This window comes from Drosophila miranda, chromosome 2 (assembly GCF_003369915.1).
Source record: "Drosophila miranda strain MSH22 chromosome 2, D.miranda_PacBio2.1, whole genome shotgun sequence".
NCBI lineage: Eukaryota > Metazoa > Arthropoda > Insecta > Diptera > Drosophilidae > Drosophila > Drosophila miranda.
This window is the reverse complement of record NC_046675.1, coordinates 21865033-21889400: the sequence shown is the minus strand read 5'-3', so window position 1 is coordinate 21889400 and position 24368 is coordinate 21865033. Positions and strand designations below refer to the sequence as shown.

The 24368-nt window shown below is 42.8% G+C and overlaps 3 protein-coding genes across 3 annotated transcripts; 1 reads left to right on the top strand and 2 right to left on the bottom strand.

Annotated features, from left to right (window-relative positions):
• The first annotated feature begins 342 nt into the window (after window positions 1–342).
• Window positions 343–1465, top strand: LOC108155597 (signal peptidase complex catalytic subunit SEC11A). The gene is made up of 4 exons (XM_017286519.2): window positions 343–538; window positions 621–880; window positions 939–1116; window positions 1190–1465. The coding sequence occupies exons 1-4, from the start codon at window positions 470–472 to the stop codon at window positions 1238–1240; spliced, it is 558 nt and encodes a 185-aa protein (XP_017142008.1). The 5' UTR covers window positions 343–469; the 3' UTR covers window positions 1241–1465.
• On the bottom strand, window positions 1343–2134 carry LOC108155596 (regulatory protein ada). The gene has a single exon (XM_017286518.2). It carries the CDS (start codon window positions 2060–2062, stop codon window positions 1490–1492), a length of 573 nt encoding a protein of 190 aa, XP_017142007.1. The 5' UTR covers window positions 2063–2134; the 3' UTR covers window positions 1343–1489.
• Window positions 2135–2973: 839 nt separating this feature from the next.
• On the bottom strand, window positions 2974–19366 carry LOC108157408 (homeotic protein labial). The gene is made up of 3 exons (XM_017289456.2): window positions 17765–19366; window positions 4150–4595; window positions 2974–3968 (listed from the first exon to the last, which is right to left on the bottom strand). Exons 1-3 carry the CDS (start codon window positions 19116–19118, stop codon window positions 3705–3707), a joined length of 2064 nt encoding a protein of 687 aa, XP_017144945.1. The 5' UTR covers window positions 19119–19366; the 3' UTR covers window positions 2974–3704.
• Window positions 19367–24368: the final 5002 nt, after the last annotated feature.

The window sequence follows — 24368 nt, the reverse complement described above, 5'->3', positions numbered from 1 at the left end:
TATTTATTATTGAAAATTGTAATGCTGAAAATCCGAGAAAACTCATTTACATGATGCATTGGAAACTAGCAATTGTCTTTGTATTGCCTGAGCTATACTAACAACACCATGCTTCATAGACTACAATCGCTTTTCTAAAAGAAATTTAAATTTATATTACATTATATTGAACATTAAATAAAACAACCCAAAAAGACGTCGAGGAAAAACAATATTCCAATCTTAATATTATTCATAATATGTAATCCAATTCACTACATTTGGGTACCCACTGTGCTGTTAGTGGTGTGATGAAAGCATCGATATTTCCACCGATGATACCATCGATGTTTGTCCAGGCTCTACTTCATACGTGTCTGTATTTTTCTGTTCTGCCTTCGTCGACGTAGCATTTTTAAAACCCGATCGAATTCGCATTTAGCTAGGTTAATTTAAGGATATATACCCCACAAAACACACAGCCGCAACCATGGGCGTAGCAAGCATGCTGCAAATCGATGAAATGCTGGGCGATTTCAACAGAATGAACAAGCGTCAGGTGAGAGGAGCGCCGCCGCCTTGTTCGGCGTTGAAAGTGGCATTTGTTAACAAACGATGTGTCTTTGTTTGGCTGCTTGCAGTCCCTGTATCAGGTGCTGAGCTTCGCCATGATCGTCTCGTCGGCCCTTATGATCTGGAAGGGCCTGATGGTGGTCACCGGCAGCGAATCGCCCATCGTTGTGGTGCTCAGTGGCAGCATGGAGCCGGCATTTCACCGCGGCGACCTGCTCTTCCTCACCAACTACAAGGAGGATCCAGTGCGCGTCGGCGAGATCGTTGTGTTCAAGGTGGAGGGCAGAGACATTCCGATAGTGCATCGCGTGATCAAGCTGCATGAGAAGTAGGTTTTCACCGGGCTGCTGCAACTTTTACTGATTCCCCGATTATTGATATTGCAGGGAGGACGGCAGCGTCAAGTTCCTGACCAAGGGCGACAACAACAACGTGGACGACCGAGGCCTGTACGCGCCCAACCAGCTCTGGCTGACCAAAAAGGATATTGTGGGTAGGGCCAGGGGCTTCCTGCCCTACGTGGGCATCATCACCATCTTCATGAACGAGTATCCGAAGGTTAAAGTGAGTGATTTTCCCACCTAACCCTCCGTCAAGGCTTCCCTTGCTGATCCGCTCTCGTGTTCCCTCTTTACAGTGGGCCATTCTCTCGATACTGGCAATATTCGTTCTACTGCATCGAGAGTAAAGCGGCGGCGGCACGTTTATTTATAGGTACAATATATAAGTAGGATCTGCGCCCAGAATGTGCACAATCTCGAGCCTGTTTTCGCATTTTTTCATTTGATCAATTCCGCAACGATTCTTTCCTGTCCACGGCCCCTCAACAAGTCGCCACAAAAACGAAACAAAACAAGTTGTCCGGGCTCCGAAGTGCCCGGAGCTGAATTTCAATAAACAAAATATAACAATTTTTAATCATGTTTGTTATAACAATCTATTTTTTAGCCTCGAAGCTGAGCAGTTCCTGCTTGAGCTTGCCGCCCCAGTAGTACTTGGAGTCCCCGTTCTTGGACACAATGCGATGGCAGGGTATAAGAATAGCCACCTGGTTCCGGCCCACTGCACTGGCCAGCGAGCGCACGACCTCGGGGCGACCCATCTGCGTCGCCAGCTGCATGTAGGTGTACGTCTGACCACTCTTCACCTCCTGCAGAGCGGACCAAACAGCCGTCTCGAATTGTGTCCCAATGATAGCAACGTCGATCAAACATTCCGCGTCCTTGCCAGCCGAGAAAAGCTTGTTGGCCCACTTCTGGATGGTGGCGCTGTCCTGCTCCATCTTCGCACCGTGCGAGCGGCTTATCGCCTCGTCGAGAGTGTCTTGGTCGTTCTCCATCACGAAATACAGTAGACAAATTGCGTCTTGAGCTTCGCTCTGAATATCGTCCAAGGAAACCACTCCCATTAGCATGCGGCCAAACGTGGTGTCGATGTAGCCATAGCGGATCAGGCGCGGTCTACTTGCCATCATTGTCAAGCGGATCTTTAGATTCTCGGAAAACCACATTTTTATTGTGAAATTTTCAAAATTTGATAAAAGGCCGGCTTGGCAGCTGTGTGACCGCGGATTTGTCGTTAAAATACCGTCCGACCCTCAGAAATATACCAAAATATACCATCTCACTTTTAAAATATACCGTAAATATACTGACGTGCTTAAGTTCTTTTATACATATTCCTCGTTTTTGATATTCCGTCGAATATTACTAGCTAGATAGAACCCTCAGCCGTGTCCACATAATTTTATACAATTAATGATATACCGTAATGTCAATATTTTTGTGCGATATGTGCGATACTTTGACAATTCCAACTTTAGAGCGCGCGACTTAAATCCTATCACATTAATCTATTTATTTATAAATAAAAATGAATGGAATATTTGAAATGTCTATACAAAATCTCAACCCATTTTCATGTGCTGAGTGAATGAAACTTATTGTAATTTGATGACTCATATTCAATATAGCCCAAATAGGTTTAACCAGAAAAATATTTACCATATTCCTTTGCTGCCAACGTTTTCTGTAGCAATCTATAATGTGGCCTTAAAATCGTATCTATCATCCATATGCAAAACTACTTTGGTCAAAAGGTATTTGATGAATTTCCTTTGCCGCGAAAATTACTCATGATATCAAAAAGCGACAAATCCCTACACAAATTTTATTTTCCATAACATGTGATGTATAGAACTCTGTTTTTGTGGAATTAATCCCTAGAAAAGGTCTGTCATAATGATAGATTTGCATAAAATATGTTGACCATGGGACCATGCAATTAATCAAGATATAGTCCACGTTTTCCTGCAGAGTTCCCCCATTGGATGTACTGATAATACAACGCCATATCTATTTAAATTTAGTTCTCGGAAGCTACATGGATCTCCATCATAATGATAATAATTATGCCATCATATTGTATCAACAATTTGCAATCGGTTTTCGTTTATTGTTTCTTTAAATATATAGATGTTGTACAATTATAATTATATTACAATTAGGACTAGATTAAATATACAGACAGTACATCAAGATTGTGTCATACCGATTGGACTCCAGCAAAAAACGAATTACTCTGCATCTTAAAACTTAGCTAATAATAATACTACTCGTACGGAAATGTGGGGTATACATTGGGGATTGGATTCTACTAAGCTGTAAAATTATTTAGTTACTCTATTCTGATTCTATTCTTGTTTCCTTTTGATTTTGATTAATGTATTTTGTCAATTGCTCTGCGTGCTTTCAAGTTTCAGTTTTGTTTTCATAAATTAAGTATACGTTTTTGTTAACCCTGAGTCAATGTTTAGTGCTTCAGCTGCGGCAATGCGAAACTAGTTTAAGTATTTACAGCCCCTAGATGATACATATGGCACCTCGATTCCACAAGTTGCTAGCAATGTTTGATTACCGATTTGCTTATTATTAATATTATTATTTTGAATTTTTATGAAATTTGCTACTAGTATGACATAATATTTATTTAATTATTGTATTCTCTTATTTTATTTTATTTCTTTTTTTTTTGCATTTTCTATTAATTTATCACAACGAAATGCGTCAACATTTTGGCGACAACAACAACAACAATAACAGCGATAACAATTAAAACAAAGATCTGATCTGAGCAAAATCCTGAAAACGTGTTCAACTCTGCTTGGCGGATGCTGTTGTTACCGCTATGGCTGCTGCAGGCTGTTCGTTACTGCTTAATTCACTGCTTTGCGGCTTCAATTGCAGCTCTGCTTGCTGCTGCTGCTGTTGCTGTTGTTGCTGTTGCTGCTGCTGCTGCGGTGGCTTCTCTGTGATTACGGGTACGGATGTGTGCTGGGTGAGCATATCCGCCGGAATGAGGCCTTCCTTGACGCGCTTCTTTTGCTTCATGCGCCGATTTTGGAACCAGATCTTCACCTGCAAGAAAAAGAAGAGAATGAGATATTAGTCTTACGAAATTTGAGTCGCCTAAGAATTGAGTGGACGGAGCTGCAGGCTCCTTAAGGAAGTACTTTGGAAAAAAACCCAAAGAGGTTGGAATTTACAGCTATAGAGAGATGGTGGAGCATTTTTAAGCCATAAATAAATGATTTCTCACCTGAGTTTCATTCAGTTGCAATGTATTCGCTATTTCGATGCGCCGGGCCCGTGTCAGATACCGATTGAAGTGGAACTCCTTCTCCAGCTCCGTCAGTTGTTTGTTGGTGAAGTTCGTCCTGCCGGAGTTGTTGGTGTTGTTGGACAGGCTGCAGCTGCTGAGGCCACTACCGCCAGGCCCATTGCCCATCCCCACGCCGATGCTCACGCCCATGCCATTCGGGGCATTGCCCGCGGATGCATTGTTCGCAGAGAGCATCAGGGAATTCTGCACGGACAGGACGCTGCCGAGGCCAGAGCCGTTGCCACCAACTCCGGGACCATTGGCCACGCCGCCACTCCCACCAGCTGCACCACCACCAACACTGCGGCACATCTCGAGCTGCTGTCCATTCATCTGGTAGTCGTGGTGCATGTTTGCAATGCTGTTGGCAGGTAGTTTTGGTGCTGCAAAGAGAGAGGAAGAGAAAAGACAGAACATAAGATATGGTTTCTGTTGTGGTTTGGGAGAGGAGAACGATCCCCTCGGTGTTGATCTCTAGCTGTCGCAGCTAATCATTGTGAGAGTTTAGGACTCCATACTCGTAGGATATTCACCCTCCCTCCTCGGTTGACTTTTTGCCTTGTTTGCGTGATTTTGCATTTTATTCATAATTTGACATGCGCCCCGTGGCTAAAGCCGACGATCATGAAACCGATTCCCTCTGCCCTTCCATAGAAGGATTTCATGCGCTCAATAGGTTTTGTTTGGAAAATATTGGGATTATCCTGACAGCGGGACTCGGACCATAGTTTTGACTCTGGTTTTTGTGGGTGGTTCAGGAATTATGATATTTGTGGGCACGTCTAGGATTTGGTCATGATCTTCTGCCCAAGGTTTGTTGTGGTTTCTTTTGGTTGGATTGTCCCGAAATGTCTTCGAAGACGTGCTGAGTGCGGATAATTGAATTTATTACAATTTGTGGGGTTTGTTTTTAGGTCTCTAGTACAAATTCTGTAATTTTCTAAATACTGTGGAGTTTCAAAGACGTTCTTTAATCTGTTAATAAGTTAGAAGTTATTTGGTGAGATGTTAAGATCATAAACACTGCTTAAATGCATGTTTTTTCGAGGAATGAAGTAAAGATCTTCTTGGAAAATATGGTTTTCTGTTGACACTCCCCCCTTAGAAGGCATCCCAAGAAGCTCATAAAAAACCTTTTCACACAATCATAAATCTCAATGAAAGTTTCATTCAGCATAAATCAATTAATAAGCAGTAACCTTAAGTGTTTCATTTTGGAGCTGCTTAATGATATTGATTAACCTTCCTGAAAGTTGAAAGAAAGCCGTCGTCTAGTCGTATTAATATTACCCGAATCCACTTAATTTTTGAATTGGTGCTACCAATTTTTAGGCAATTGGTCTTTCGTACAGCCATAAATCAAACCCCAACGACACACAATAAATAAGGTTTTCAATCCACAAATGAATGATGAATTTATGACACTCAACTGCTGCTGCCACTGCTCCTCTTGGTGAGTGCTCTCCTACTCCTGCTCCTACTCCTCCTCCTTCTCCTACTCCCAATATTAATTTTGGCATCCGCAGATGGAATCCGCACACAGTAGCCGGTTGCGCACCTTTCGAGGATTTGTGGCCTGTTTGCCAGGGGGATTGGATCGATAAGTGGCCGCCGAATTGAAGTCGCTTCTCGGCTCCTATCGTAATGCACACAGGAATGTCTAAGAAAACAAGCCCAAGGATTACGGCGGTGAGTGGCTTGGGCTACATTTGAATTTTCCAGCAAACAGACAAACAAACCCGAGCGGCGGCGGCGGCAGTTGCAGCAGTTGCAGTGGCAGTGACAGTAGTGGCAGTGGCAGTTGAATATTACGAGTACTACACTGCATTCCGGTTATCAATATGGATGGCAGCTCCGGCTGCCGCCAATCAATGCACTGTGGAACGAATAGGGGAGAACCTTTGTGAAGAATGAAGGAACCCCACCAAAGGTCGAAGGATTTGAAAAATAAATATAAATTAATGTGGAATCAATTTCCGCCTTCAATCCTTCACTTTTCTTGTTAAAAATGTTCAAGATACAGTGTTTCCTTAGCTTGAAGACCTTCTTGGTTGACCCGCAATATGAGCCATAACTTTCATGCCACTGTGCTGCCTCTGCTGTTCGTGCCACTGCTGCCGCTGGTGTCGCTCGGGTTGTCAAACATGTCGCGGCCAGTTGGCGGCACTGTCGCTTTTGTCCGGCGCCAAACGATATCTACTTTGTAATATTAGTTTTAGAGAGCATTATCGGGGGATCGCTTCCACTTCAATGCTCCGAGCGCGACGTGAGGCGAGGCGAGAGGTGTGGATGGGGCAAGGTGGGGGCCGGGGCGACACTGCTGACAGAGAGTTGGAAATGTAGGGAAAACTCAGCGACGACTAACTGTGCTTCAGCCCCTCGGCCGGCCCAACCCTCCCCTGCTGAAGGCCATCTCCTCTTGGCTGGGCTGAAAGAGGTGGTGTCACATTGGCGCTTAAGCTTAAGAGTGACACTGGTGACAATCAATGCAAACAGCAAAGAGGCGCTGCAGCACCAGAGAGAGAGGGCTGCGGGGGTGCAACAGCTAGGGGCGCCACCCAGAGTCAATGTAATTTGATAACATCTCAACTAGCGGTAATTAAAATTGCAGGTTTAAGCCAGTCAGTCACTCAGTCGAACGTTTGTCTGTCTGTCTGTTGACTTTTCTCGTGTGAAAAGTGTATGTCTGAATGGGGAAAAATCTAGGGAAAATACAATCAACATTGATTGTTTTCAATTGAGTTAAAGAAAGTGTTTATAATGTGGAAAATAAAGATAGTTTTCATTGGGGAGGAATTAAAGAAAGTTCCAAAAGCAGGAATCGGTTCGAAAATATTGCAAGGCAAGAAATGGAATATAACAATATAACGCTAATACTTTTATCCATAATCTAATGATACAATGATCCATAATACTTTGGTATCAGCAGAAAACAGATTAACTATAAAGCAATTCCACTACCTTCAATTTTAGTTTAGTCCTCTTCTTTTTTATTATTTCTGATACACTGGTAACACATTTCACAAATCTTCTAATACCCTGTTCTACTAAATTGCACTTGAAATAGTCCACACTTTGTCCTTGAATTCTGCGTTACCCAAACACTTCCCCGTTCACTTGTGAGTCATGGGGCAACCGAGCGAACCGCCATTTTGATATGAGAGATATAATGATATTATCAGTTCTATTATGTAGGCGCCACTGCCACTTTACAGAGATCCCCCCACTCACACACAGACAACACAGCACACAGATACCAAGTGGGGCCCACTCTGTGAGCTCTGGGTAGTATTACAAGGGGTCCGTTTTGGGGCGATTAAATGACTGGAAAACTGGAGACCATACCAGACTGTAGACTGTAGACCGTAGACCAAAGTGCGACATGCGTTGTGTCTGGCCAAGGGCTCAATTGATAATAATATTTAATTCGAGTGCAAATAGAAAATTATATATCAATTAAAAGTAAATTGTTTTAATTGTTGATTAAATACTCGTCCGTCCAACATCAACGTCATGTGGCAAAAAAAAAAACTTTCTAGAACAACATAATTTCAAAGCAGTCCAGTCGCAACCTAATCTGTGAGGCTCCATAAAAGTGCACACCAAAAAGTGCTGACGATCGGTGGGTTTTAGTGACGATTTGATTGATCACCTAAAGGTAATTTATGGCCCCCAAACGGAAAGAACTCAGACATTGCTTTGAGTGGAACTATGGCCAATAATATTTTGCAATCAATGGAACATGCTCGTATTTTGCTTTGTTTTGCTCGGGACAGATGTTCGGATTCACTGGCCAGAGGTCAGTCCGAACTAATTGGGTTGTTTTGGGAATCTCAAACCCTTTCGAGGGTGGCTGCTAATTAAGGACAGTCAACACTCTTTGCTGGCATTTAAATGTCTGTCTGTCTATCTGTCTGTCCAGGCACGGGTCTGACTTGACTAAAATGCCATATAATCCCATCGAATCCCGTCCGTGGCTCATGGGCCGTGTCCATTCAGGCTGTCAGTTTTATTGGCTGCCTGTCAACTCGTGACTTTTTCCACATGTCATGCGATGATGCAGTCGTATCTACATTTCAAACATGAAATGCACAAAATACCCAAAATTCTTATAATTGTACAAGTATCTACATATCATCTCAAATCCCAAAAAAAAAACAAAACGAAACGAAACAAAGGAGAAGTCAAGTTTTTCCAGCTTAATTGAAAGATTTTTGGTTACGGGGCATAACCAGACATCCCGCGGCTTATTAGTCACGATGTCTAACACACATGGAAATTGTTTAACAAAAGGTTTTTGAAATTATAAAAAAGTATCCAAAAAGAAACAGAAAGCTGTGTGATTCAGAGGTAACCCAGAGGTACCCTTTTGGGAAATGGTATCAAATGGCGCCTAGACCTAGACCTTAATCCTGTTAACTGTCTCCCATCTTAAATGTCTCTTCTGTCTGTCTGTTCCGGAACTAGTTATCATACATAGATCTTCTGTTTGAGTTGTTCGTGTGTCTTGTCTGTCCCTTCAATCCGTTTGTTTGCCCATGGAAAATTATGTCGTTGTCGGTCGTCAAAAAAACTGAACTCGATTTAAATATTTACACAGCCACAGTATGCACATATTTGTGTTATCTTAATAGCTATATTTTGGCTACTGTTTTTTTATTTTTTTCTTTATTTTATTTTTATTTTTTTGTAGATTACGCTGAATTCCAGTAGCAAGTCCCGAAAATCAAAATCGACAGCATTATTTGTACTACATATTTGGTTTTTTGGTGATAAGAAGTCGCCCCACATGGTGACAGAGAGAGGAGGAGAGAGAGACAGAGCAAATTGAATTAAATTCGTTGTTTCGATACGTGATTATGGTATCTTTGTGATTAGTTTTTCATGGTGATTATTTCGTAGAATAAATGATTTTCTGATTAACCAGAAGAAGAACAATATCCTATTAAAATAGGTTACTGAAATGTAGTCCGCCTATGACAACAATGTCTATACGGAAGATTATCTCCAGCTGTTTTATAGATTGTCTGAATGGTCTGAAGTACCTTTCTTCCTCTCTCAAGCCGATAAGACTGACAACATTTCCGATTAACAATTATTATTTTGTTAAGTTCTAATTTCTGTTGTTGGCTGGGTAGTTATTTTTATAATTTAGGCAACCGCTTGGGTTTGTTCTTATTAATAGAACTGACTAACTGCTTGAACAAATTCGGTTTCCAACGGGTGGGAGGGGGGTAGGTGGCAGCTAGAGGGTTAGTTTTTCCATGTCTGTTTGTATCCGAGGTACAGCTGCCTGTTTGTGTTAATTCAATTCAATGGCAGCAGCAACAGCAACAGCAGCAGCAAAAAAGGAGAAGTAAAATCTTAATTCGAATAATACATTCTGACAAGATGACGGATCACCCAACGAAAATGCACAGGCACATACACATGGCCATAGATGTTCATAGTTTCCCTTTTTTTTGGCTTTGTTATTTGTGCTCTTGTATATAGGGAATTGTACATACATTCATATATGTATATGTTGAAGAGCTGTTGAAATAAGGGTGTTCGATAGAAGCTAAGAAAAAGAAAAAAATGTATATAAAAATGGCGACCAAATGCCAAAAAAAAAAAAATGTGGGCTATATACAACCACTATACTGTACATATACCCATGAGAGTGTGTGCCTTTGTGCGTGCCAATGAGCTGACAGTCAACACTTTGAGTGGCTCCACTTGACATGGGCCCTACTCCGAAACCCAACCTCTTTTTCCCCTGCTTTGATGATTTAATTCAATTAAAGCTTCAGTCCTGACACGATATATATGCATACATATATATATATTCCCAAGTATTTGCAAATTAAAATGTCAACCAAACAAATTTCAAAACATTTTGCCACTCGAGTGGAAGGCAGCAGCAGCACACAAGAAAAGGCTGCTTTTGGTCCTTTAAAATATTTTTTCGACAATGATGCTAATGTCATCATCAATCTTCTTGCCCCGCCGTGAAAATTCCTGTAGACAAGACGCGAGCCTCAGACTGTCGACTGTCGCCTTCAATATCTTGACTTTGCCTCTTAGGCCGCGGGTTTGCTTTCGGTTTTCGGTTTTCCGTTTTCCCAGTCTCACCCAAAACTCCCCCCAAAACCATCCATAGAAATACAATTTTCATTAGACAAATTAACAAAATTTTACCGACTGGTGTGAAGGGGGACTGGTGCTCAGGGGAGGGGGACCGGGCGGGACCGTCGACAGGCGACAGGCGGCATTAGCCAAACTGGCAACTTGACTTGTTTACACGAGATAATTTCAATATAATAAATCATTATTTTCCTCTCTTTTGCGCTACAGAATATCGAAAATATCAAGAATTATATATTCTTGTGTGTTGTCCTTGGATTTTGCCTGTCAAATGGAAAGTGTTACGAGGCTTAGGCATTATTTGGGCACAAAGCCATGACTCATTGGGTTCAAAGCTCCCAAAAATAGCTGAAGAAGATTTTTCGAGAATTTTTCTATGGAAGCAATCGCTTTATATCCTACTCCAATATTGCGGAATCGCATCGATTCAGTCGTTACCATTAAAATCGAATCAAATTCTTTAATTCAAATCAAATCTTTTCCATCTAAACTAAGCCTGTATGAAGTAATTAAACTAATACCTAAAGCCAGTACCCTTTCCCTCCCCATAGAACTAATGCTAGTGCCTAAAGATAGATAGGATACATCCATCAATTGGCCTCAATCGAGGCGAAACGAAAATAAAAGTAACAAAATGAAAACAGAGTCAAATAAATCAAAGTAGCGCAGCGCGTGTCGCCGCGCAAGTTGAAGTTCAGAGGCGTTCATGGCTAATACCTGGCCGGCCACTAGAATGTCCACTTTAAAGCCGCCCGCTGTCCCATTGTCCGTTATCGGAGCGGGGGGTGGGAGGGTGGGCGAGGGGGGGGGGAGAGAGGAGTGCCAGCGGTGGACGCCTTCTCTAAGAGGCACTACTGATATCGCCAGAAAGAAAACCAGAGCAGAGCGGGAGCAGCAGTCGCTCTAGCATTCGAATGAAACAATGATAAAATACCAACAAAGAAACTTCAAATTGACAGCTTTCGTTTACCATTTTATCTACTGTTCATACCCTCGAAAAATGTTCGGGGGAATGAAATCACCTTCCACAGAAAAAACGAGACAATTGTCGAGCTCTGGGGCTCAGAGGAGACCGAGGCGGTCCCTTTGATTCGCAGATCAATTGCTAAATGCGTGTGCTTTATAGAGTCTCTCCCCCTTGAACCTACGATTCAAAGACCCGGCACCGCAATACCCCATTACCCCATAGAGAGCAAAAGTTTTCATTGGCCTGAACTGAAGCACAGTTGTCTGGTTCGTTTTGGCCGTAAATGATTTTTTTGGGAACAGCTTAAATTGTTCGCCCCGACTACTGTTTGTCTCGTCAAATGATTCATTATGTCGCAAAGTATTTTGTTTATGTCGGGAACTTACAACGAAACTCCATTTGAATAGGGTGTTGCCTAAAAAAAAACAAAACAGGCTCTTGAAACGGAATGGAATGTTGAATGTTGCATGCTAAAATGATCTATAAATAATCATACGGATTATATTTCTGGGTTGCTTCCTTCCATACTGTTTGCGGAACTCTTTTGCACTCCCGGATGTTATAAATCTTCCAAAATTTTAATCAATCTATATTTCTGGCTAATTCCACTTGAAATTTAAGTGTTATTTTTGGTTGAAATACTTTAAAAATAACATTTATATTTGGTCGAACCATTACCATAGCAAATCGTGCCACAAATAAATCACACTCAATTAGTTCTACTCATTGATAAGCCTATCAGTGCAGTAGAAACTCAACATTCAACGAAAATCCATGATGACTTTGTGCAATTTTGTGCTGAAAACAAAAAAGATATTGAGCCACATTTATCGACGATATCGCGTGGCGAACCTGGAGGGAGGGAGAGCTGAGTGTGTTTGTGCTTGTGTCACAGCACGTAACGCGATACTTATATAATTTACTAAATTATACACTTGAAAAGTATTAAGGCGTCCAGAGAACCGAAGGAAGCGAGGAAAATATGGAACGCAGCAGCGCCATGGATATGAAGAGAACCTTGGACGAATGCAAACACCAGATAAGATATCCGTATCCTCCGCGTTTGGCTTTTGGCGCACTGTTCTGTTTGCACCAAATGTCCATTCAAGGCAAACATTTTCATATAGATATTGTGGTTAATATTACATAACAGGCGGAAGCAAGGAAGCAAGGACGAAGACAGAGCGCACCCTTGAGCGGGCTAGGGCGAGCGATATCCTTTAATGCAGTGAGAAGGAGGGGAATGGGTCTTTGGTGGTTCGAAAACAGAATTTTGTTTTACTTTATTTTTGGGAGCAGTTCTCTCGCAGGTCTCGTCTCTATCCCTCGCTGGCTGGCTGTCACGCAGACTGGACTAATGTGCTTCTCATGTTGTCTCCGGCAAAACTCCAGCGACTGGACTGGACTCAGACTTTATGAAAACTGACATTTTAGGTGTGTAAATGTCACTGCGGTACGTCAGGAGATGGAGAGAGAAGGTCGACGGTGCTACAGGGAGCGGGAGCGGGAGCGGGTACAACTGGGATATGGGGAGCGGATCAGGTACTACTGGGAGATGGGGAGCCTGATGCCGAGCGGACCACTGTGCAGGGGATTCCAAAGCTAACCGAACTCGATCCCACTTAAGTGGTAATTAATGTAAGTACTGCCCAAAGCTTATCACCTAACAAATCGATTCAAATCGAGTCAAAGGCCAGGTCTCGGCGGTGGCTCCTTCGGGTTCTTAGATTTCTCGTTGACCCCCAGTAAAAAAAAGTGGAGAAAACACCCGAAACAGACAGAGGGAAAGAAATTTAATAATACGCTTTCAAAAATGTTAACTCAGCGCGCGCCAGCGAACAAAATTTGTCACGACACATGCCATACATTTTTGTTGGTCCGTCCGGCTTGGCCTGATATGTTTTTTGGTAAAGTTTGGAGGAGTTTTCGGCTTAGAGATGGTAGCGTGAGTGAGCTGTGAGGCATGTGAGTAGACATGGGTTGTTGGGGAGACATTCATATGATGGAAGAACTTCTTCTAGAACCACTATCAACATTCTACATTATTTATTATATTTGATGTATTAAAAACTAAGAATGTAGAGGCATTCCTGAAGTAAACTTCGAAATAGAAGAACAAAAGATCCCCAAACGATGTTCCTTCACTGAGCCGTACCCTAACTCTTCCCATATTTCAAAAATTCGTATGTCCCTACCTATCGTACACGACTTGGAGCACTTCATAGCCCACTCACGCTACCATCTCTGTGCCAGCGGGCTAACCTAACCTCTGTGACGGACCCCGGCTCTGACGATGACGGTGACAGACAGGCGGGCGGGTCGGGTCGGGTCTGGTCTCGGCTCGGCTCAAGTCTGGCCTCACTCGGCCGCAGTTCTGTTTGGGTTCGTTTTGGTTTTTTGGTTTGGGCAAGCGTTTGATCTTATCTCGAATTCCTGGTGGTCACTTTTCTATCCACAATATCATTTCATTTAAATAGTCTGCTTCTGCTGCGGGGTTCTCATTTGTTTGTGTATTTTATACGAGTATATTTCTTACCAATTTTTTGTGTGTGTTTTTGAAATGAACGTAATTAATTCATTTCGTTTTCATTGTGGCACATTCGTCGCTCTTTGGGTCGCGTGTTGGTGTCAAGAAATATCAAAACATCACATCAAATAAATTTTGAATACCCCAAGCGAAGGTCCCCCTGTCCATGGCCCTCCCACCTCCGCTCTTCAGTGGCCCATAAAACTAACACCTTTTGCAACCTTTTGGCCAAAAGTTTTCCTCTGTTTCCACTCCCTCCTCTACCAACATTTATGTTAATACGAGTTTCCTTCACTTTTGTCAGCTCTTTTCATATTTCATATTTTTGTTTTTCGTAACCTCGCGTGTGGACCTTCCCCCACTTCGTTCACTGTATAAAAAATACAGCTACAAAGTGGTAGATCGTTTAAAAAACAATAAAACACGAACAGAACTTCCATTTGCCAGGCATTAATTAAATTGTTCTACCACAACAAGGCTGGTCCCTCCTCCTTTCAATGGGAAACTTTCAATTAGTTTTGCTTTTGGGAAACCCATCAAAAGTCTAATAAATGTAAAGAAACTATTGCGAGGCGTAGTCGTAAAAAATTGGTCAAATTGTGGGTGCTAATAGAGGGAAGATAGATAGTCGGAGAGATTCTTATGAATATGATATAGCCTTAAGTGTTTCCATTCCTTCAAATAATAAGTATATAGCTTATGGAGATGATTCAGAAGTTTCATAAGGAAACTCCGTATAAAAAATCCCGATTCCTACACAGAGTTTTATATGGATTTCCTAAATATATATATTTAAAATATTCCATTTCCTACCTCCTAATTTCCGCCATCTCCCCATTAGAGTATCTATAATTCTACCCTAAATTGTTCCCCTAAAAATCTCACACATTTCGCATACAAACTTGGAGTTCTCATAGAACGTGAACTACTTCAACCCTGACACCACAAATGATGGATAAGTTTTTGCTGCTTTGCCGTGGATTCTTTTCTATATATTTTTGCTAATTTTAGTTTTATCTAGGTGTCATCACAATCGTGTCAAGCAGCGGTTGAATATTTGGAGAGTTTTTCACATTGATTGATCTTGTCTACCCCAAAAAAACTTGTCCAATCTATATGTTGGACTTAGGGACAAGAAATGCCTAGGTTAAAGTTAGTCAATGACAAATCTGAGTACAATTTTTCAATTAATCTTTATCCCAACGGGTGAGAGAACAAACCGAGAAGCTGCCACCACAATTGATCTTCAGTGGCGTGGTCTGGTTATTGAAAAATGCTGATTAACACATTAGAGAACTCTTTTGAATTGAAAGACCAGTCTGGTCAGGGCACATACAACCGCAAATATATATGACGTATGTATAAATACGAATATATATGTATGTACTGTAATGTCTGGAGTGGAGTGCGTGAATGCCAATATGTCGAATGCTACCATTTATAACCATGATTGCTGATTATGCTGTTTCCCTGCCTGAAAATGGATGACATGACAGATGGACCCAAGCATGTGCGCTCACAGCCAGAGATCGGATCCGATCCGAGAGAGAGACCAGGCACCAGCATCCAGAGATTCCAGCCGAGAAGCTCTCTGATGGTGCGGTGCGGGACGGTGGGCAGATCATTGCTCAGTGACAGTTCGGTTGCAGTGAAGCTCAAACGAGAAACTCTTATTTAAATAATCATTTTTTCTGACAGCCAACTTGACTTCCAGATCGGCATGCCATGAGAGAACCAGCGGCATCATCCTCCTCAGCATCCATCTCTCCCCGCATTGCCGTCGCGTTGCAAGTTTCATTCTTGATTCGAGCTGCATCTCGTTGGACTCTGGCTGCACGCTTTAATTGTTTGTTTGACTTGCGGTCGCCTCTGCCTCCCAGCCACAGCCACAGCCAGAGCCAACAGCCACAGCCTCTGCCCCATCTCCGCAAATCCCCATGCCACAGACCCTCCTCGCATAAGCGCCTCGTTCCACTTGCACGCGTCATTCGTGGGGCCCTTTGGAACGTATTTGGGTCTCGTTTTGGGTGCGGCGCGTGGGGATCAGGGATCTCAGATCGTTTCGGTTCGATTCGGATCGCTTTTGGGTTGGGGGATATTTTCTGGGGATCTCTGGCGTCGTTTAATTGAAAACGATGCATGTAAATGACACTTTTCAGCATTAATAAGCAAATATTTGTATGATTATTGGTGTAGCCAAGGGATTAACGTTTGAACTGTAAGTGGTTGGACGCTTGATACTCCAATATCTCCGATCAGCGTCAGTTGTGCAACATTGTGTCACGAACAGGTTAAGTGCATTATAAGCGCACAGACAAAACTAAATGGGTTAACAGGTTATGGCTGAAATAGGGGAGTGTATTGGGAGTTATTAAGGGTTTGACTTATAGGTACTACTTATAGAGGAATAGACGTTGGAGGAGCTTGACCTCAAATATGCTCTATTAATCATAAAAACTCCTTTATACAAATGCAAATAATTCAACAATATTTCAGGGTGAGCAATAATTCGAGTATAATACAACAATTTTGTATTGAGTTGCTCTGACCTCTCTTCTGAATAAACGCAAAACCAATTAACAGCTTAACCACTTCATAAAATTACTCGTTTTTTTACAGCTTCTGTTGCTTAATAAATTACATATATACTATATGTCTGATATTTTTACGATTATGCATTTACTTTTTCAAGTGGCTTATCAACGAATATAAGTATATTCTCTTAGCTGGCTAATACCCAGATACAAAACTGTGCTCGGCGAAAATGTGACAAGTGACAACCTGACTGACTGCACAGGCATTGACAAAATTATCTGAAATATGCAAGAAATATGCCAAAACGCGGCCCAAAGGAGAGGCCAAGAGAACGGCTAAAAATTATGAGTGAAGGAGAGTGGGTCCGGACAGGGCGATTCGTCTGGTGGAGAGAGGTAAGCGAAAAATCTTTGGCATTTGAAGAGACATTCTTATTTTTAGGTGACATGCCCTCGGTTGGACGTCTCTTTTGACTCTCTGACTGACGCACCAGAAAGTTATTGTTCCCTTTTCTGTTGGTGTAATTCTACTGTTGGATTGGACTTATTGGTGATGCTGTATACCCAGTATTCGGAGAATACTACTTCCTCCAGGAAATCCTAAGTTCTAGGGACTATAAGAGCTGGATCTATCACTTATGAGTTAAAGAGCTCCATGAAATCAGGCTTATTGTACATTAATCCCTGGAATTCCATATTCTTCCTTACATTTTCCCACTTTAGATGGTTTCAACAATTTTTTAAATATATAAATAAAATAACTAATATCTTTCTTCCTGCCAAAAGTGCTTAGAATTGGATTGCCGCTTTCGTAAAATAACAATTCCAATTACAGGGTATCTTATACTCCACCATATCATTCACTTTCTTCCCCCTTTCTTATTGTTGTTGTTTCTGTGGTTCTTATTCGTCTTTTTGTTTTTCTCGTGGTTTTTGTTATATCTGAGCTGTCAATCAGTTTTGAAAGTCATCGTTTTATGTTTTTTGAATTTTATTTAATTTTATTTTATACCCTTTAAGCGTTTGAGTCGTGTGTGTTTGTTTGTTCGCAGCTTGATTAGCTTAATATATTCATTTAGCTGTTGACTATGGTCTGTGATCTATTGAGCGAATCATACGAGTTGACTTCTCTGCGTCCGTGTCCGTCTGTCTGAGTGGCGGGAAAACTGAAATGTGGCAATTAGCCAAGTATGTAGTTCTTAAATTGCCCCCGGGGTTACCTAATGAGCGGTTGTCATAGTTCTATTAGTCAGTGTGTGTGTGGGATTTACAGTACGTTTCATTGGTGTAAGAATGTGGCAAGAGACTCATAATGTTTGGAATTAAAAGAAGTTTTTCCTTTACTTTTCATCACGTAAATTCTTATTTGTAATCCAATTCCTATCACTAAAAACTCACCTTGTGGCTTGGGAACGTTCCGCTTGAGCTGCATCCACTTGTAGGTGGGAATGCTGCTCGAGTGATTTGGCGATTTTGATTGTGCGCTCGCTGTGTGCGTGCCATTCGAGGCGGAGGCTGTCGATGAGGATGTGGAGCTGCCAGGTGAGATGACACCCCCGCGCTGGTGTCGCGACAGCCCGCCATTGGGCGACACCGAATGTTGCTGCTGCTGTTGCTGTTGTTGTTGTTGTTGGGACGTTGCCTGCGTCACCGGCGATTGATTCTGTGGATGTTGCTGTGGATTCGGATGTTGCTGTTGCTGCTGTTGGAGCTGTGGGTGTTGCTGGTGGGAGTTGGTGGCAAGATTGGCCAAATGGCCGTGGGCTAATCCATGATGCATGTGCGCATGCATGCCCAGGGAGTCCATCGTAAGGCTGGCATCCAGGGCATAGCCCCCCGCCAAGTGCTGCTGGTGGTGCCACATCTGCGACTGCGTGGCCTGCTGCATCATGGGATCCTGCTCCTCCAGAATCAAGCCCGGCCCGTAGCTGGCATGGAGTACAGCCGCATACTTCTCCTCGATCTGTCCGGCATAGCCATGGGCCTGGGCCTGGGCCTGAGCCTGCACTGGATTGTACATGCAGTCCAGATTGGTGTACATCATCCCGTTCTCGGAGCTGATGATGGGGGCATGGGCATGGGCATCGATCCCTGCCTGCTGTTGCTGCTGCTGCTGTTGCGGATTGGTGGCATTTGCCGCGGTCACAGGTGAGTTGTTGGTGGGTGGCGGAACAGTGGCTACCGCGGCGGTGGCATAGTAGGAGTGCACCGAATCGCTTTCGTAGTAGGAGTCCGCCGGCGAGTGGCTCGTGGGATGCAGTGGAGTGCCTGGGTTTCCGGTGGCCGTGCTCGTCGTGATCCCATACTCCGCCGCACTGGGGCTGAACAGGTGCGAGTGGGGGTAGAGCTGTTGTTGCTGTTGCTGCGGTAGCGGCGGCTGTGGCTGCGTCTGTTGCACCTGGAGGCCCACTGCTCCTCCTCCCACTGCCTGGGGCGGTGGTGTCAGTTGTGCCTGCTGCTGGGGATAATAGCTGCCGGGGGAGCTGCTCTCATAGCCATTGTACGTAAGGGCATGCTGCTGCTGCTGCTGCTGTTGCTGTTGCAATTGCAATTGCTGCTGTTGCAACTGCTGCTGGTGCTGCAAGTGATGCTGATGCTGGTGCGGGGTAAAGTAGCTGCTGGCATTGCTGGCGGTTACGCTGCTGCTGCTGGTGCTGGCGGTGGTGGTGCCGCCATAACCATCGAAGACATTGGCATGTGGATGAGGATGGTGGTGCGGATGATTGCCGTACATGCTGCTTACGTCCATCATATTGTCTAGCAGGAACCACACTTGCCCCTAGCCTCGACTGGAGTTCGTTCTCGATGCCTCTGGCTTCGACTGGAGTTCGTTCTATCTCTGTGTCTGCTCTGATTTTCACTTCACTCATTCACTGGTGGGCACACTCACAAATCGGTAATATTACGCGACGGCTAACGGTTCTTCTATATCTTCTATCCGACCACTATCGAAACACAACCACGAACGACGACGACGTGCTGCCTGCGCGCTTACCAAGTCTGGTCACGACTGGTCTGGTCGGCCTCGTCGGTCGGAGAATCAACCCAGACAGACCGATTGTGTAGGCCACGCCTTCATCTCTGTCTCTATTGTTGTCTCGCTTTCGCTTGTGGCCTAATGTTAGCCTGAAGGTATGGCTGTTTCGCTCTCTCTGTTATGTACTCGAATGTCTTCCCTTATCAAAAGACTGCTACGAGGGTTAGTCATACCGGTTTTCGTCAGTGGTGCCGTTTCCATTTAGATTTTCTTGTTTTTCGCTTTGTGTGTGTGTTTTTTTGCTACTCAGGCAATGGATACGCAGGAGCGGATTGGGTTGGACTTGAGATGGGGGAACTATTGGAGGGGTATGCGATATGTGTAGTACATATGTATGTAACATATATGGTTTGGTCAGATCAATTAGAAATATAGAAGAATAATCTCCAACAGACAAAGGATTTCATTTCTCACTTGGTGGATATCTTCCTAAAATTTCAATTGTAGGCCAAGGCTGCATTGCGATGTGTTTCTATTAGAGTAAAGCTATTAAAAATCGTCTAAACATATTTAGTTAATAAAATAGTCAAAAATCAGAAATCCATATGATACAATGTTGTTCAAATATGCGAGCATTTACAGGAGTTTTTGAAAGATAGATTAAACTAGAAACCTAAGAAATATACCATCAAAATCTGTAAATATGACCATACAGCAGAAACGAACTAGTCCTCGATTAAATAGAAATCACCTCAAATCCAACGAAAATCATAATTGAATGCTCATTTCCCAACAAAACGCCCCCTTTGGGCCCCCGCTGGCTGGGCCACATGCTAATCCGCTCCTGTCGCCCGCTGATATTAGGGGTAACGCCCATGTCCATGCTCATGTCGACGTCTTGTTTTAACTGGAAACTCAATGTTCTTTATTTGTTTTATGGTTTTGGCACGTTTTAGCACCTCGCACGAAATTCCCAAATGAATTGACGGGCAGGTACTCACTCGTACGTATACCTAAGGAGAAGTTTTGTAACCAGAAAAGGGATTGGGAGTGGAACTGAAAACTAGGAGCAGGACTGGGACTGGGACTAGGACTGGTTATGGGAGGAGCTGCTGGAGAACGGATGCTGACTGCGGCAGCTGTCAATCGTCATTTGCACATATGACAGCTCATCTATGGAGACGACACTGGAATTTAAATCGTCGAACGACGACTCTCCTGACTTTATCTCCGATTCAGACTTTGACTGTCTGACGTTGACTCTGACTCTGACTCAGTGGGATGCAATTCGTAGGCGCCCCCTACGAGTTATCCGAGTGTTCGTCCGTCCGTGCGTCCATGCCCCGTGTCCATGTCTGTCACTTTGCCAGAGATAGAGATACAACATTCAGATATCTTCATGCACCTTTCACGCACAATGCATCATCTTTGGCTGTCTGGAGGAAAACTTTGTTGTTTCCTTTTTTGGATTGGTTTTTTTCTCTCCTTTTTTTTGTACAAGTTGATTGACATTTTCACAAGTTTTTGTCTCTACACTGCCAGGAGTTTCGTGGCAGAGGGAAGGACAGTGGAGTGTTGGCCATGCCAACTCCAGTGCCTGTGGCATTCCCTTCATCCTTTTGGCTGTTTTCGGCCCAAACGCTCCAAGGTGATTCGTTATATTTTTCGGACAGCAGCAATTAATAGTAACAGGATGTGTGTGAGTGTCTTTCCATATACTACTCGCACTACACACCACTTACCTCGACCCAATCCGAGTCCCAGTCCCAATCCCAAAACTGAAACTGTCCCACATGCCCAAACGAACAACAGCCAGCACTGCACCAATCTACAGGAGAGATACGACTATCCGTGTTAGGGTTTGGGGGTTGGTGTGGCTGCTGCTCGACAGTTTGCGATATAGTTAGAGTTTTCCATTTTGGGATATACCAACATATATCCTATCTTTGCTTTGGGAATGAACCGAACTGTTTGGTTTCACAATTTAGTTAGTTATCATCGCGATATTTCGGGAATTAAACAATTGCTTAGATATTTATTGTTTTTAATGGCACAGTCGTCATATACACACGTGAAATCGAGCTATAGACAGCTATAGGATTTAAGAATCGGATCGTGATGAAAGGCAAGGAAAGGTCTTTAAATGCAGTAGTATTTTTTTCATCCTTGAAGATATATTCTTTGCAAGGTTTGAAACACTTTTACTGTCTTTTGGAAGTCCAGTTAAGGTATTTATCAATTTCCCAAGAAACATTCTATATGTTCTCTTAACTGTTTAATATCTTATCAAATCTATTTGGATTAAATTGACAATTAAATCTTATTTGTTGTGTACTCTTATCGGTTAAAAGTACACAAAATTGTTTGTTTAAGTTAGGATATATATGTATCTACTGGTTGAGTCATATACTAGGTGGTTTTCTGTGAAGTGCAATACCTTTCTGATAGTTCAGGGAATCCGTCTTTTAATAGCTAATCATTGGCTTAGAATCATAGATTAAATAAAGGTAGATACGACGAAGCTTAAGTATACGTCTCATAGATCATCTTATTGCCCTTTATTCAATTTCTCATTGTTCTTTGGCTGTGTAATGATCACATTTGAGTGCACATGTCTAGTCAAGTGGTACTGTAATTTATTTCCAATTAGGACTTTCGTGGGATTTGTTAGTCGCGCCATTAATGTCTGTTTAGCGCCATGGAAGCCGTCGGAAGTAAGATATATGGGCTAGATGACGGCCACTGGAGGCGTCAAACCCGGTTACAAGTGTCTAGAAAGACCAAAACCTGACGCCAGGTTGATGGGGCGCCGCTGCTACAGCTCCAGAAAAAACTTCAACTGCCGTCGTTCATGTCGATTCTTCTTACAAAGCTCTAGTGTCTCCACACGGCAGCCCGTATCTGTCCGTTGTCTGTCGTCCGCTGTCCGCTGTCCGCTGTCCGATTGGTGTCCGTCCGGGGACTGAGACGTGACGTGACGAGTAACTGGCGTAATTGGCGCTGCACAAATTGATGGATTGCCCGGCGCCGACTGTCACCGCTCCAAAACAAAACTTGGCGGTATTTTTCGGGTTTCTCTTTGTAATATTTTTTTTTTTCGGGTAAATCGATATTTGTGCCATTTTTTATTCGGTCTTGTGCAGCTTTTGACTTATGTCTTTTGTTCTTTGGCTCTGTAATGATTAATTAGTTAAAAGTACTTATCAGCTGCGACCGAAACAGCGACGGCGATGGCGACAGAGCAGCCGACGCCTGATGCCTGTTGCACGGAGGCCAAGAGTTGTCCTAACGAGTCCGCCCGGCAGGTTCCCGTTCCCATTCCCTAATTGAATATGTAATTGGCCCAGACGTGCTCATTACGTTTATTAATATGATTTTAAGCTTCCCGCCCCCTGGTTTCCACCTGTGTTCGCAGGCAATTAGAGAGCGAATTCATCACATGTCCCTTCTGGACGATGGAGAGTCAGTCCTAAGCCCTGTTCCCTTTTGGTGGCAGGAGCTCTTCTTGTTGATTGATCCACTCAATTGTCGGCGCCCCCAAATTGTTCTACAGTTTTTAGGGATTCCCTCGCCATAAGCCTTGCAGAGCTGGTACCACTGTGTCAGCAGTTGGGGAATATGGTTCTCTTTTATTTAAATAAAGAAAATGGTTTCTTAAGCAATGAAAACCAGCTACTTTCTTAAGGTATTCTAGGAAAATATTTTTAGTCACACAAAAGTCTTTTAAATACACATAAATTGGGGCTCCCGTTTTCACATTCCGCAAGATTTATTCGTTTTCAAAACGAAAACATTTTCGTTGACGAAATTAAAAGCAAACGCTTTTTATACAACGAAACGAACCTTAATTTCAAAAAGGAAAAAAATAGATGACCTATTTATGCATTAACCTAAACTTGACACCTACATATATCATGGTAATTAAATTTTTTCTTTCTTTATAAATAATTTTTTTTAACCCATCCTCAAATTTGGCTCGGAAAACATTTGCCAGGGCAACAACAACAACACCTTTAAACGAAAACGAAACGTTTTGGCTAAAAACGTAATCCGCAAAAGTAAGTGAAAAACGGAGCCTGCCTGAATGATTCTCTTTCCCATTGCTGACAAGAGATGTCATCAATTTATTGAATACTTTCTTAAGGATAGTCTTCCAGTCCTGCAGTTTTATTTCTGTTTTAAATCTGTTCAAGACATGCTCCATGTTCAATAGTAAACAAATATTCACATCAACGCACTCCACCCTAACGAACAATCTCTACTTTAATCCCGCGTGTAATTTGAAGCCATGTAAACATTGTCAGTGGGCACCCGGACCCGTCAACGACCTTGCCTTGGCTGTTTAAGATGCAGAATTATGCAAAAACTACCCGCCAAAGATAAAGACAGGCGGCATTAAGTTCAATCCCGCGCACATCAACAATCTTTCATTTTTGATTCGGATAATGTGTGAGCGGGACAACTGGCTGAGCGGCCGCTTTATCCGCTGCGCACCATGGATAGGCTGACCAATCGGAGCAGAGCAGCCAACGATTGGATTGAATATCTTTATAATGAATGCAACCAAGAAAAGGATTATTGTTTCCCTGGCAGAGATTGGCTGGAATGAGAGCATATGGAATTCTAATGTAAACAGATAGAGATACTTAGTTAGTTACTCCACTGTAAGCTGGATTTACTACTGCGTACTGCTGCACGAATGCCAAACAACCGGCATTCGAATTATTAATGCTCTAAATTAATTAAGTCTATTCGAATTATACGCCGAAAGAATTTTAGTAAAACTCATACAAACTACATTTAAGCGACAATGCACGAATTGAATGATTAAAAGTGAGGTATTGATTGCTTCCGAATTCATTCGAATGCATTCTCATTTTTTGCCTGCAGATTTGGGCAGCAATCAAAAGTTGACATCAACTTATAAGAAGCTGTTTTTGTTGTAAAACATGCTAAAGTAGTTTTTTTTTTGTTTGAAGGTTTTGCACTTCATTAAACAAATTAAAATAGCAAACATAGCTAAAT

What these genes read in the sequence shown, in the direction of transcription:
- LOC108155597 (XM_017286519.2), top strand. Translation starts at nt 470, where the DNA reads ATGGGCGTAGCAAGCATGCTGCAAATCGATGAAATGCTGGGCGATTTC. An exon ending in ACAGAATGAACAAGCGTCAG is followed by an intron (nt 539 to 620) that starts GTGAGAGGAGCG and finishes GGCTGCTTGCAG; the next exon opens with TCCCTGTATCAGGTGCTGAG. An exon ending in ACGAGTATCCGAAGGTTAAA is followed by an intron (nt 1,117 to 1,189) that starts GTGAGTGATTTT and finishes CCCTCTTTACAG; the next exon opens with TGGGCCATTCTCTCGATACT.
- LOC108157408 (XM_017289456.2), bottom strand. Translation starts at nt 19,118, where the DNA reads ATGATGGACGTAAGCAGCATGTACGGCAATCATCCGCACCACCATCCT. An exon ending in GAACGTTCCCAAGCCACAAG is followed by an intron (nt 4,596 to 17,764) that starts GTGAGTTTTTAG and finishes CTCTCTTTGCAG; the next exon opens with CACCAAAACTACCTGCCAAC. An exon ending in TGCAACTGAATGAAACTCAG is followed by an intron (nt 3,969 to 4,149) that starts GTGAGAAATCAT and finishes TTTTTCTTGCAG; the next exon opens with GTGAAGATCTGGTTCCAAAA.
- LOC108155596 (XM_017286518.2), bottom strand. Translation starts at nt 2,062, where the DNA reads ATGTGGTTTTCCGAGAATCTAAAGATCCGCTTGACAATGATGGCAAGT.